Source organism: Lemur catta, chromosome 1 (assembly GCF_020740605.2).
Source record: "Lemur catta isolate mLemCat1 chromosome 1, mLemCat1.pri, whole genome shotgun sequence".
Lineage (NCBI taxonomy): Eukaryota > Metazoa > Chordata > Mammalia > Primates > Lemuridae > Lemur > Lemur catta.
In genome coordinates this window covers 12,820,170-12,832,995 of record NC_059128.1, presented here as the reverse complement: position 1 = coordinate 12,832,995, position 12,826 = coordinate 12,820,170, and the positions used below count along the sequence as shown (strand labels likewise).

General features: G+C 44.2%; 1 protein-coding gene across 1 annotated transcript; it reads left to right on the top strand.

Moving 5' to 3' along the window:
* The first annotated feature begins 3,030 nt into the window (after positions 1-3,030).
* Positions 3,031-11,260, top strand: CALM1 (calmodulin 1). Its single transcript, XM_045562052.1, has 6 exons — positions 3,031-3,288; positions 6,047-6,077; positions 7,264-7,407; positions 9,526-9,632; positions 10,042-10,177; positions 10,353-11,260. The coding sequence occupies exons 1-6, from the start codon at positions 3,286-3,288 to the stop codon at positions 10,379-10,381; spliced, it is 450 nt and encodes a 149-aa protein (XP_045418008.1). The 5' UTR covers positions 3,031-3,285; the 3' UTR covers positions 10,382-11,260.
* Positions 11,261-12,826: the final 1,566 nt, after the last annotated feature.

Below are 12,826 nucleotides of genomic sequence, written 5' to 3'. Positions count from 1 at the left end.
ATTTTTGGGTTACACCACTTAAATCAGGCAAGTCACTGAATTGTTCAGTGCCTCAGTTACCTTGTAAGAATGATGATACCTGTCTCACAGAATGGGTAGGAGGATGAAATAACACATTTAGCACAGGGCCTGGCCACAGTCAATGCTCAGCAAATGTTGTTTTTTAAACTATTTCCATTTCTGTATTTTCTCTCATCTTTGATAATGTATATTTATGTGTATACACATAAATGATACATGTATAATACATGTTATATATGTATACTTTATAATCATATGTGTTATAACTTCAGACACAAGGTTTTACAGCTGGAAGGAATTTATAGATCAAGTTCAAACCTCTTGTTTTACTATAGGTTTGTACAATTATTACATCTGTGTTCTTTCTGTAAGATTCAGAGGGTTGCAGTGATCTGCTTAGTCACAGAAATGATATTCAAACCTGAGATTCCTGGCTTGGGGCTCCATTCTTTCTATTTTTCTTCTAATTAACTTTATTTTATTTAAATAATTTCATATAGAACCATTTCCTCTAAATATCATGAAATGTTCCATAGGCTTTTTGGTTCTCCGTAACTTATGATATCGCAATAATGTGGCTTATTTTCCTGATTGCTGATTTCGTCATAAATTAGGAAGTTTATTCACTTGAAGGAATATATTTGATAATAAAAACCCGGTGACCATCTAAGCAGTCAGAAGAATCTGCTTGACTAAAATAGACAAATCCTTAACATTGTACCTTTACAATTTTCAGATATTGATTTCACTGAGCGAGGGCCCTGAGCGAGGGCTCCAGCTATATTTAATGCCCCATCACTGACTCACAGTAAGATCTTGGGCAAGTCACTTGATCTTCTTATATTTCAGTGTGTCAAACTGTGGACTGTGTCAAAGCATGTCCATAAAATTGTGTAAAGCATGACCTCATTATAAACCCAATGGACTTGAAAGCTAATTTGTGCTTTGATACATTAATGAATCACCAAAAGAGAACTCCAGTTTGGAAAATATGAAGAATCAGAAAAGTAAATTTTACTATAAGTAAAATGATTCTGAAATGTACAGTTTTTAGCAAGTAAAGTCACAAAAAAGTTTCAAAGTATTCTGAAATAAGTTTAAATGACAAAGAAAAAAATATTATTTTAGAGAATGCTTGGCTTTCAAAAACCATAGATTGTAGCCACTTAACCAAAATAATTATAAAGAATGGAAGACTATTAGAAACCAGATCTTTAATAATAAAACTCATTTCATTTCTAGGCCATTTCTTACTTATACAACTCATACCATGTTTTAAAATGTATTTCACTAATAATATATGAAAAACCTGACAGAAAGAATATCTCTTAGTAAAGAAGCAATTTTAATAATGAGTCTGACCATTTAGACTTGCAACTTGGATTATTGAATATTCTTTAAAATTACTTTGTATTAGTCCCTTTTATTCTATTTCCTTATTTCCAGCTCTCCCATTAATATGTATACTTTATTCCCACTCGGTTTTCCCCTATGAGCCCAGGAATATTATTTTTTGGGGGGACGGGAGTTAGATTTGTGAAGTGAATAATGTCTTTCTAATCTGCAGAGGAAAGGCGGCACCATTCCCTGGCTGGCTACTGCAGCCTCTCTTTAAATTAAACAGCAGGTTCACCCTTTCTGCGGCATTCCAGAAGGAACGTCACTGAGAACATTTCCACAGATGCTGACATCTCGTCTGAGGTTATCCCAAGAAGTCCTGTGGCATTTGCAATATGCCTGAACATTTCTCATTCTTTTAAAACATCTTTCTGCAGACTTTTGTCAAAGCCAGAAACAAACACAAACAAGCAATGCCCTTTCTAGCAGAGCAAGTTAATCACACACTTTGTCATATTCTCTGAAAGAGTAAGCAAATGATAACCTGCAACTGTTGCCCCAGGCCTGTAAACAAAAGATCAAATTCTGTGTTCTACCTTGGCAAGAAAAGAAACTGCAGCATTTTTCTCAGGATTTTTACAAGTCCTGGGGTTCAAAGTAATGACTGAAATCGTTCTTTTTCGAGTTTACAGAAAAATGGAATACATTAGTAAACTTAAAAGATTAAAATATTCCTTTAAAAGAAATATAATCAGGAGTGTAGATTAAAATACAATCTAGCTCCATAGAAGAGGCAACTGGCTGTGTGTTCCACCTGTAGTCCAGGCGATTCTAAGTATCTTTTTTCTTCTTTGTTTTTATGGATTTATGAATGAAGATTCTGACCCCTCTCAGAACCAGGAAAATTACAAAAAATTTAGAGCATGGATTTTAAGGTCTATAGAAGCTGCACAAGTACATTAATTTTAGTAAGACTGGAGCCAGAATGAATAGTATTTTCCATAGCAAAACAAAACAAAACAGTAGGGGAGAAATATTCAGGCATCCTAAAAAATATTCAGTGGAAACATAAAAACATTAAAGTAAGACTGGTTGAGTATAGGAGCATGATACAGATTTAGCCATAAATATAATTTGTCTCACATATTGATCCAAAATTTTAAAAGCAAAACATCCGACCAATTTCTTCCACGAGGACAACTACCTCGTCCTCTGCGGACCCCTCTCCTCGGCAGCTGCAGGTGTGCGGTCAATTCCTCTGCCTCCACCTCCCCGCGGCCCAGCCCCCCAGCCCCAGGACCTCCCGCAGCTTCCCAAACTGGACGTGGCCGCTGGAGACCCCAAGGGCGAGGGGCAAGCGGGACCCGGCAGCCTCACGGGAGCGGCTGGAGGTGTGGAGGTGGGAGGGTCACACGGGTGGGGTGAGGGGCGGACGGCTTCGAACGCCCAGGCCGCCTTGCAGGTCGCGCTCTGTTCTCGCCCTGGCCCGAGATGGGCGTCTCCAGAGGACTCCTGGCCGCACCTGCCGGGAGACCCCGCGCCCCACTCAACCCCTCCAGCGCTGTCCCCCGGCAGGCGCAGCCGCGCGGGCGCGCAGCGGACAGCGCGCGTCCCGGCAGGCCGGGGGCGGGGCCAGGCGGGCAAAGCCAGGCAGCCGCAGCGCCGCTCGCAGCGAGGCGGCCCGCCGCGGCGGAGGGATACGGCGCGCCGTATATATAGTGCGCGGCGCAGGCTCGCGCTAAGGCAGTGGTGCTGGGAGTCTCGTGGACGCGGAGCCGTTACTCGCAGACGGGCGGCGCAGTCGGTGGCGGCACAGCGCACAGCGCGCGTTAGCAGCAGCAACCGCGGAGGCAGCCCCGCCGTCACAGCCCCTGCGCTGGTGCAGCCGCTCTCGCTCCCTGTGCTCTTCCTCCCTTCGCTCGCACCATGGTAGGTCGGAAGTGGCAAACGCCGGCGGAGCAGCTGCCCAAGATTTCCTTCCAGATTTTTAGTTCAGTCTTGGTTTTTTGGGGGGAGGGGGTGTCTTCTCTGGGTGTTACGCAGCAGCTACAGTTAAGAAGGATGCACTTTGGATTTGCATCTCGGTTTTCTCTGCCAGGGATCCTCATTTAAATTTTGGTCCTCTTTGGCGCCGGACTTGGCTGCGGGCCGTCCAACGGGCAGGGGCCCTGGCCGCAGCTGCACCGGGGCCTTCCGCACCGCCCCCCCCAGCCCCGCACCCACTGCATCCAGCGCGCCGCACCCGGGCCGCCTGCAGCGCTGCGCTTCCCCGGGAGCCGGGCGGGGTCGGGCACTAGACAACTCCCCCACCCCCACTTCTCCCCGGGCACGAAGGTGGCAGGTCGGGCGGGCTGCGGAGAATGAATGGGCCGAAGCGAGCTGGTGGCGCACATTGCTCCGGCCCGGGGGTGGGGGGCGCCGTCACCGTCCGCCCCCCACCCCCACCCCGCCGAGGGTGCTGGGCTGCCTGCCTCTGCCACTGTCCCCTCCTTCCTCCCGGGGGGCGCGGCGCAGGCGTGGGCTGGGAAGGAAGGAGCCGGGGAAGGGTGGGGTGGGGGCAGGAAGGCGAGGGGTGGGGGGCGGAGAGGGCGGAAGCGGCGAGCCGGCCGCCCTGCGCCCGGGCGGGGCCGTGTGGTGTGGCCGGGCTCGTGTCTCCCTGTGTCCGCGCCCCTGCGGCCCCCACCCGGTGCCGCGGAAAGGCGGGCGTGAGCCGCGGTACACCAGGAGGCCCCTTCCCGCGGGAGGCGCTCGGCTCGCGCTAATTGGGGCGGGGGGGGCGGGGGAGGAGGGAGCTGGCGCGCGGCTCGGTTTCCATTAGAGACGCAAAGTTTCTGCTCCGGGAGGAGGCGGCGGCGCGGCGGGCTCGCCGCCTGGAGGAGCAGAAACGGGTGGGAGGCGCGGGGCGGCCTTGGCCTCGGCCCTGGGGCGGGGGAAGGGGGCGGGGGGTCTCGGCCGAAGAGGGGCGGCGTCCCCCGCCTGCCCTGGGGCTCGCACCCCTGCCCGGCCCCTAGCCACGCGCCACTTCCCAGTCGGCAGAGAGATGCCCTCCACGTTTCCGCCTTCTCTGCAGCCTCTAGATTGCCAGATGCGACTGTGCGCCTGGCTGGGTGTGTTTTCCACGGCCCCTTCCTCCCTCGGCGGGGAGGGCTGACATCACCGGCAGCGTTTTCTGGTTCGGCGGGGTGGGGAGTTGGCTCCCGGCGGGCTCCGGAACACCTTTTCCCCCAAGGCCAGCGCGTTTTGGGAGAGGGGAGTATTCGTTGTCGAGGAAGGTGGATGCTCCTGGTGACCCCTCTAACGCGGGAGTTTTGCAGCAAGGTGGGACTGTTCTCACTTGCGAGGTGTGGCAGAGCTTCCTGTTGTACAAGATAGACGTTGCCCTGGCATTACATAAATCTTCGCGTCTCCATTTCACTTTCAGAAAACCAATTTTTAGGGATTGGGGTAGAAAGGAAGGAACATTCACAATTTGTAAAAATAAGTTTTCCCCCAAAAATCAATATATGGGAACACCGTTGCGACTGTAAAAGTTTCCACTTAAGAGAATAAACTTAACGCCATCAGTTTTCTATTAGGACTTATTTTGTAACTGGCTGCATAAGGCGTACTTCATTAAAATAAAAATACATATTAGCTCTTCCTGAGATCTCAGATTCATTCCCCTGCTGGAGGCACATGTTCAGGGTGGTGGAGACCAAATAATGCAAGTGAGAATTACCTTCATGGCCATTACCACCTGGAGTAAAGTGTGTTTATTATGAGCAGCTCTTATGTCATTCTTAAGATGGGTAGAGTGAATAGTATCCAGCGAATTTAATAGTTACTTCTTTTTTCCTGAAAATAGAGGGCGTATATATATAGTCTAGTAATTATTGTGTAGTTTTCTTTCTATTTAATTTTTGCAGTTTTGTAACACCTCATTTGTAAGATGGTTCCATTTTTTTCCTGGCTTCTGAATCAGGATAATTTGACCAAGGCCATTAGCCATTGTAAATGGTAGGCTTTTAACAAATAACTGCCTCATTTAAAGGATTGGAAAGCATTAATTACATGGAAATGAAGTTGGTGGGGTAACGCATTGCTGTATATTTATTTTTTCCACTTAATTATTTCTCATAAAATGGATATAAAAGCCTGTTAATCCAACCCAATGCCATTATGTAATGCCAGTTGGGAGATTTCGAGGGCCTGAAGCAATGCGCAAGGTGTGCTAAAAGCCTGCCCCTGGACAGGATCCTGATCCTGGCTGTGGTGGCAGCCGTGTTGGGCTGGGTCCCTTCTTGGATGGAAGCGGGCACTGCGGTGTCCGTGGTGCAGTAGATGGCGCTCTTCTTTCTTAGAGCTTGCTGCTGCTGCGGTTGGTGCTGGGGGCCTTTTGCCACTAGAGGTGCCATTTTTCACATTATGAACTGACCCTAGTTAGATCTCAGAGTACGCTAAGCCATAGGCCCAGAAAAGAAAACGTGAAGTGAGAAGATGTTGTCACTTCCTTGTCATCTTTTGTTAAAATAGCATAAAGAGTTCCCTTTATTGTAATTGATTTCATTACATGACCGTGCTAAAGGTTTCAAATGATTTTTTTAAGATTGATTTTTGAAAAATCACAATATTAAAAGTGTAATTGGAAAAACTATCTTGGTCTCAGACTGTGGTGGATTGAATTATAACCTTTTGTTTCTTCATGTAGGCTGATCAGCTGACTGAAGAACAGATTGCTGGTAAGTTGACAACTCCAGGGAGTCCCCAGAAGGCCAGAACTAGGCACTGACTCAGTTTGGTGACGACTCTGTTCCCTCCCCCCTACAATCTGAGCAGTTTTCTAAGATTTTATTTTAATGAAAATGATAAGCAGAAACTTTTAGGTCAGGTGTTACTCCTTGTCAGTATTTTAGAGGTACCATGGAAGGAGTAAAACTTACGTTAGAATGCCCGCTTGTTACACTCTGGAGAATTTGTGCTTCACAATGTGCAAAGCTTTGTATATAATGAGATTGCACTGAGCCTGCTACTCAAAAATTTAGTTTACTATTCCTCTGCCACCGTCTTTTAGTAATCCACTGTGAAAGCTTGTGCTTGCTATCGTAAAATAAATGGGAATGGGTGAAAATGAGTGTTAGGCCCACTGTAATAGTTGAGAAGGGAGTTACATGAGTTTAGATTTTAGCCTTTTTTTTTTTTTTTTTTTTTTTAAAGAGGGTGGTGTTGCTATGTTGCACAGGCTGAACTTGAACTCCTGGGCTCAAGTGATCCTCCCTCCTCAGCCTCCTAAATAGCTGGAACTATAGGCATGTACCACCAAGTCCAGCAGATTTTAGCTTTTTAAAATTCCCTGGAGGACTTGTTTTGGGACAGTTTCTCTTTAGGAAACCAGGGACACTTTTGAAATATCCTGAATGCCATGTAGAGAGAATGGGCTGGTTACCTTGGAATGTACGTTTCTAGTAACCTTTTCATGTTGCTGTGAACAAAGGGGTTCTTCTGGCTGTAGAGGTTTACAGGTGGGGACTTTAAGGGAACATATGGACCAATCTTCTATCAGATTGGATTCAGTACTAATTTAAGCATGTTCAAGCTTAGCTATCTTTAAAAATGTGAGACTATTCCATCTGGGTGGTGACAAAGAAGAATATTTATATTAATTAAAAAAAAATAAAGAGAATGAGAAAAATGTGAGAATATTGTGGTTTTATGGAACTGGTTACCAGGAGCAATATTTGCTTTCTGGGCTGCTGTATGAAGGCCAGTCCAACACAACTATTGTCTTTATTTCAGTAGATAAAGACCAGGCCATTTCTGATACCTTGCACAACTTGACAGCTTGCTTTTGGCAAGCCCCAGGCAAGTGTGTATTGTGGCTGGGTTGGATAAAGGCATTCATTCTAAAGGGTAAACTTTTGTTTTCAGAATTCAAGGAAGCTTTCTCCCTATTCGATAAAGATGGTGACGGCACCATCACAACAAAGGAACTTGGAACTGTCATGAGGTCACTGGGTCAGAACCCAACAGAAGCGGAATTGCAGGATATGATCAATGAAGTGGATGCTGATGGTAAGGGCTTTAGAACTGTGAATGAGTGCCACTGTTGTATAATTCAAGTTCAGACATGTTACAGGATTATCTTTCAGGTCCCCAGAGCAAAGCAAGTGTGCAAAGATCTCTTCTGTGGTTGCCTTATGGCCATTGACAATTAAAATAGAAGATTATGGGCCTGCCATCCCCCTTCTCACTGTCTAGAGCATTTCCTGGATCAGATGACTGTATTGTTCTTTTCTGCTTGCTGTGACCTAGGGCTCAACTCATTTATCAATTGGCCCATGAGTCTGCACTGAGTCCTCAAGAGGGATTAAAATTAAATAGCCATTGAACCTGCTTTTTAAAAAGCTTATTGTCTCTTTTAGAGGAGGAAAACCCCCAAATGAGGTGGGTAAGAGCACTCTTAGAAGCTACTGTAGAATTGAGTAGAATGTGAGCTATAGTTTGCCGAATAGGATCATGTGAGGCTTGGAGGTGGGGTGCACGATGACTGTCGGGCGTAGACCTACAAAACCTAACAGAAGGGGAAGCTATATAAGGTACAGAGGAAGTAGCAGTAACCCCACCCCCCGGCTCCCCCCATAGCAGTTTGTCATCTGTTCCTCTAGACTCTAGGAGTGGACAACAGACCTCTGATTGCTCATTTCCATTAGTAAACAGTTTTGAAGCACACCCCCCAAAAAAACATGTATTTTTGGAAATCATATATATGCATTAATGTACCATGTAACATTATAAAACATGACTTTTAAAAGATGAGCAAAGAATAAATAATTTGGATCTAGACTTTACTTTTTAGATGATTGACTTGATAGTAGCTGTCTTAAAAATATGGTACCATAGGGTGGTACAGTTAGAATTACACTTGTCTGGTCTTAGACATTTAGAAGCAGGGCTTTTGGTTAAGCTCTTCGAGCTTTCAGCCCATTAGAGTTACTTCTAAAGATTATTTCCACTCTTAATATTGTTTTGGGGAAAAAAGGTTGATGGTTTTCTCTAGTTTGCTAAAATGATCAGCTATCTGGGAACATGGGGTGGCTCCCTCTCGTTTTGTCTAAGTCCTGGAAAATTGGGCTTGGGGATGGAAGAAGTGTATTAGGTTCTTAGACTGTAAGGAATAATGGGGAGAAATTGTGCCAGGCCACAGAATCCTGTATTTGCACTGAGTACATGTGGCGATGCCTAAAGACATCTTCTGTGCATGGTCGTGAAATAATACTTCACATAATTTATTTTGCATGAATATCAGTAACACCTTAAAATTTTGGAGGCAAAAAAAGATTTGAGGAGATCTGTGAATTAGGTACCGGTGAAAATGAATAACTTACGGGTTTTTTTCTAATTTTAATCTGGAGGCTTGTCTTTCAGGATATTCATCTATCTCTTAGTTTTAGAGGAGATTTTAGAATAGTGGCCATAGAATTAATTCTTCTGACACAGTTTTCTAAATGTTAATGGTTTGAGCTGTGAAAATGCTTCTAAGCTTTTCTTTTAATGGAAAATAATGATACTGAGTTGGGGGAGAAAACGATTAGGTGACTTACTGTCATAATATGGCCACGAAATGTCCCTAGAGAAGACTCTAAGCCTTTATGGCCCATGGCACGACAAAGACGGTTTTCTCCCCTCTCATAATCTTTCTCCCGTAGAACATTTTGTGCTCTTAACCTACAGCCCAATTCTAGGCCACCTTTACATTACCAACGTCACTAGCCAAGGCAGAGTTAGACCCTTGTGATCTCCCTAACTGGAGGGGAAGGCTGTCGCAGGTGCTTTCTTCCCTTGGGGGGTGGAAAGATTCAGCCTAGGGTGTTGTGTGCTGCATTTTTCTTAAACTGTACAGCCCTCCGCGACCCTTTGGTGGTCATGAACCCAGATGCACAGTTTCCTTTGTTGTCATTAAATGCTCTCCTGGGCACTGGTTATTAGTTTGAATCACATCAAATTGTTGTGTGCAGTATTTGAACATTTTAGACCTACAATGTTTAAAACTATTTATTGAACCTAATAAAAATAGTTTGCCACTTTGTCCTGGAGTGCTTGCCATTCTCTGTAGTGATTCTAAAATTATTACTGCAGAGCAGCATTAATAGATTGATTATTTTACGTGAGCTTTTTGTTCTTTAATTTGAGGTAATGGCACCATTGACTTCCCAGAATTTTTGACTATGATGGCTAGAAAAATGAAAGATACAGATAGCGAAGAAGAAATCCGTGAGGCGTTCCGAGTCTTTGACAAGGTAATCCTGCATCTTCATAGCAGATGGTACTTAACTATGGCTTTTTTTTGCTATCATTTCTAAAAAGCTCTAATAATCTGTTATAGATACACTACGTACCCTAACTGCCTGAGCCTTTGATCTCACTTTGAAATATCCTGACTTATCATAGTAACCTTATCAGGCGAGGGTAAGCATAATAGGAATTTTGAACCAAGTTTCCTGATTATGACTTGGATTTCTGTTAGCTTTTGAAAATCCCCGATGTTTTCTGCGTTAGTTGGTTGCATATATTTAGTAGGTAGAGGTAGGAACTAGAGATCGGAATTGTTGATGTGAGCAGTTAGCAGTAACTTGAGAGGGCACATACGTCAAAGACCTCCTTGCCCACACAGAACTACTGTCATTAACAATTGCTGAATGTTCACAGGATGGCAATGGTTACATCAGCGCAGCAGAACTACGTCACGTCATGACAAACTTAGGAGAAAAACTAACAGATGAAGAAGTAGATGAAATGATCAGAGAAGCAGATATTGATGGAGACGGACAAGTCAACTATGAAGGTAAAACACTAAATTTCTTTAGGTTAGTTTTTAAAAGTCTTACCTTTAGGATCTGTAAACAAGTTAACTACTTCACTAGACAGGCACTGGTTTTATTTTGTGCACAGTAGAGATGTTGTGTTCATTAAAGCTGCTTTTAAAGATAACCAAAAGTTATGATTATTTGTCTTTTCAGAATTCGTACAGATGATGACTGCAAAATGAAGACCTACTTTCAACTCCTTTTTCCCCCCTCTAGAAGAATCAAATTGAATCTTTTACTTACCTCTTGCAAAAAAAGAAAAAGTTCATTTATTCATTCTGTTTCTATATAGCAAAACTGAATGTCAAAAGTACCTTCTGTCCACACACACAAAATCTGCATGTATTGGTTGGTGGTCCTGTCCCCTAAAGATCAAGCTACACATCAGTTTTACAATATAAATACTTGTACTACCTTAATGATAAGGACTCCTTAAAGTTCCATTTGCTAATGATTAATACACTGTTTGGGCTGGCCAGTTTTTCATGCATGCAGCTTGACGATTGAGCACAGTCAGGCATTTGTATTAAAAATGAAAAATGAAAAAACAAATTCAAAACCTATTCAAATGGGTTCTAGTTCAATTTGTTTAGTATAAATTGTCATAGCTGGTTTACTGAAAACAGACACATTTAAAATTGGTTTACCTCAGGATGATGTGCAGAAAAACGAGTGAAGGATAAACTGTTGAGACTTAGCCCCACTGGTAGGATGGTCCTCTTGTACTTCCGTGTGCTCTGACCCATGATAACGGTGACACACCCTGGTGGCATGCCCGAGTATGTTGGTTTAGCATTGTCTGCATGGTACTGGAGTGAAATGGGTGTTAGGCTGTCACTGTTCACACAAATTTTTAATAAGAAATCTTTACCAAGGGAGCATCTTTGGACTCTCTGTTTTTAAACCTTCTGAACCATGACTTGGAGTCGGCAGAGTAGGCTCTGGCTGTGGACTTCAGCACAACCATCAACATTGCTGTTCAAGAAATTACAATTTATGTCCATTCCAAGTTGTAAATGCTAGTTTTATTTTTTTTTTCCAATAAAGACCATTAACTTAAAGTGGTGTTAAATGCTTTGTAAAGCTAAGATCTAAACGGGGACAAGGCAGTTGGAGGGGAGGCCAGTGTACATTTAAATGCCCTCAGCCCAGCATTGGTTTCCCTCCCTCCCAAGATCCCAGAACCAACCTCTGAGCCTAAGACCTTGCCTAAAAACAAGCAGATACCGATTGCTTCATCATATTTATGGACATTAGGTCTAGTTGCATTTTCATAGGGGGGAGGGGGGAAGTGAATCATGGTAACTTTTAATGACCTATTCAGGCAGTAGAGCTCTTAATGAAGGAAAAAACCCACTTTCTCTCAAGCATGTATTTAGAGGTTCTTCTCAATTGTGCTGCTGATAACCTGTTTTATGTAACTACTTGAGACCATCTGTGCAAGAGACATGATTTAGTGTGTCTGTAATTCACTCCTTGCTGTGTGCGGTAGAAGCAGTATTCACTTTTCTAAGCCATTCTCTTCATGCCTAAAGGACACTACCAGTCACCTTTGATTCACGACTTAATTTACAATTATATTTAACTTTAGCTTTCTCTTACTTTTTTTTTTTCAAGTTGACTTGACTTTGCTTTTCTCCCCCAAGTAGAACTAATGCTAGCCTCCGGCTTGAAAGTAAAACTCCAGCCCAGAGTGAATTTTGTGTCTAATTATAAACCTGTAACCGAAACTCAGTCATGCCAGTACTGGTCTTTACATTGGGATTGGTCTGTTTAAAAAGCCCTCTTAAAAGCGTATTGCATTTAGTGCAGAGCTCTTCTTTGAAGTGAAGGCTGGATGTACATTTTTCAGGGTGTTAACTGGTTGTATCTTATTAGCAAGGAGATTTGGGTTTTTAGTGTTTGTGTGGGTGGTTTTAATTTGCCAGGGAACGGTGGCAGGCTGCTAGCAAGGCAGTGAGAAGCTCTTGGCAGCCAAATGGGTGCATTCAGGGCTGATTTATAGAGACCCTTGGCTTCTCCCTCTCCTACTCCCTGTCTTTCTGGCGTTTTGTAGCTTATTAGATTTTCTGCCAGAGGGATGGGTCAGAGCAGTGGAGAGGAGACACCGTCCATGTGCTTCTGCTACTGGTCCTTGGTCTGGGTGGTTGGTAGAAGAGACATTGACACCGTGAACTGAGGGGTGGCTCTCGTAATTCCCCGAATCTGAAAGGAACAGCTGAAGATAGCTTGGGATTTCTCTTCTAGTGAGATAGGGAATACTGAAGGCTCTTGCTTTGAGTAAGTTTATGTTCTGGGTGTTTCTTATAAGGGGGTCAAATAGCGTGATTTTTGACCCATTCTCAGGCCTGTGGTCAGCGACCTCCTGGTAGTTTCAAAAGGGAGTTAGGGTGGGGTGACTTGACTTGTTTTTAAAACAGCCTTCTGTCTTACCCTTTTCATAAGTCTCTAGAAGCTGGGTGGACTCCATTTTAGGTCCCACAGCCTATCCTAAAAGACTACCTTTGAAACAGGATTCTTGTATGGCCAGGATCCTGTATGGGAACCGGAAGCCCTACCCCCGGGAATGCTGAGTTCCAGTTTGGAGCAGAGGTGAGGCAGAGCCCACTGTAGCCTTCCTCCCCGCC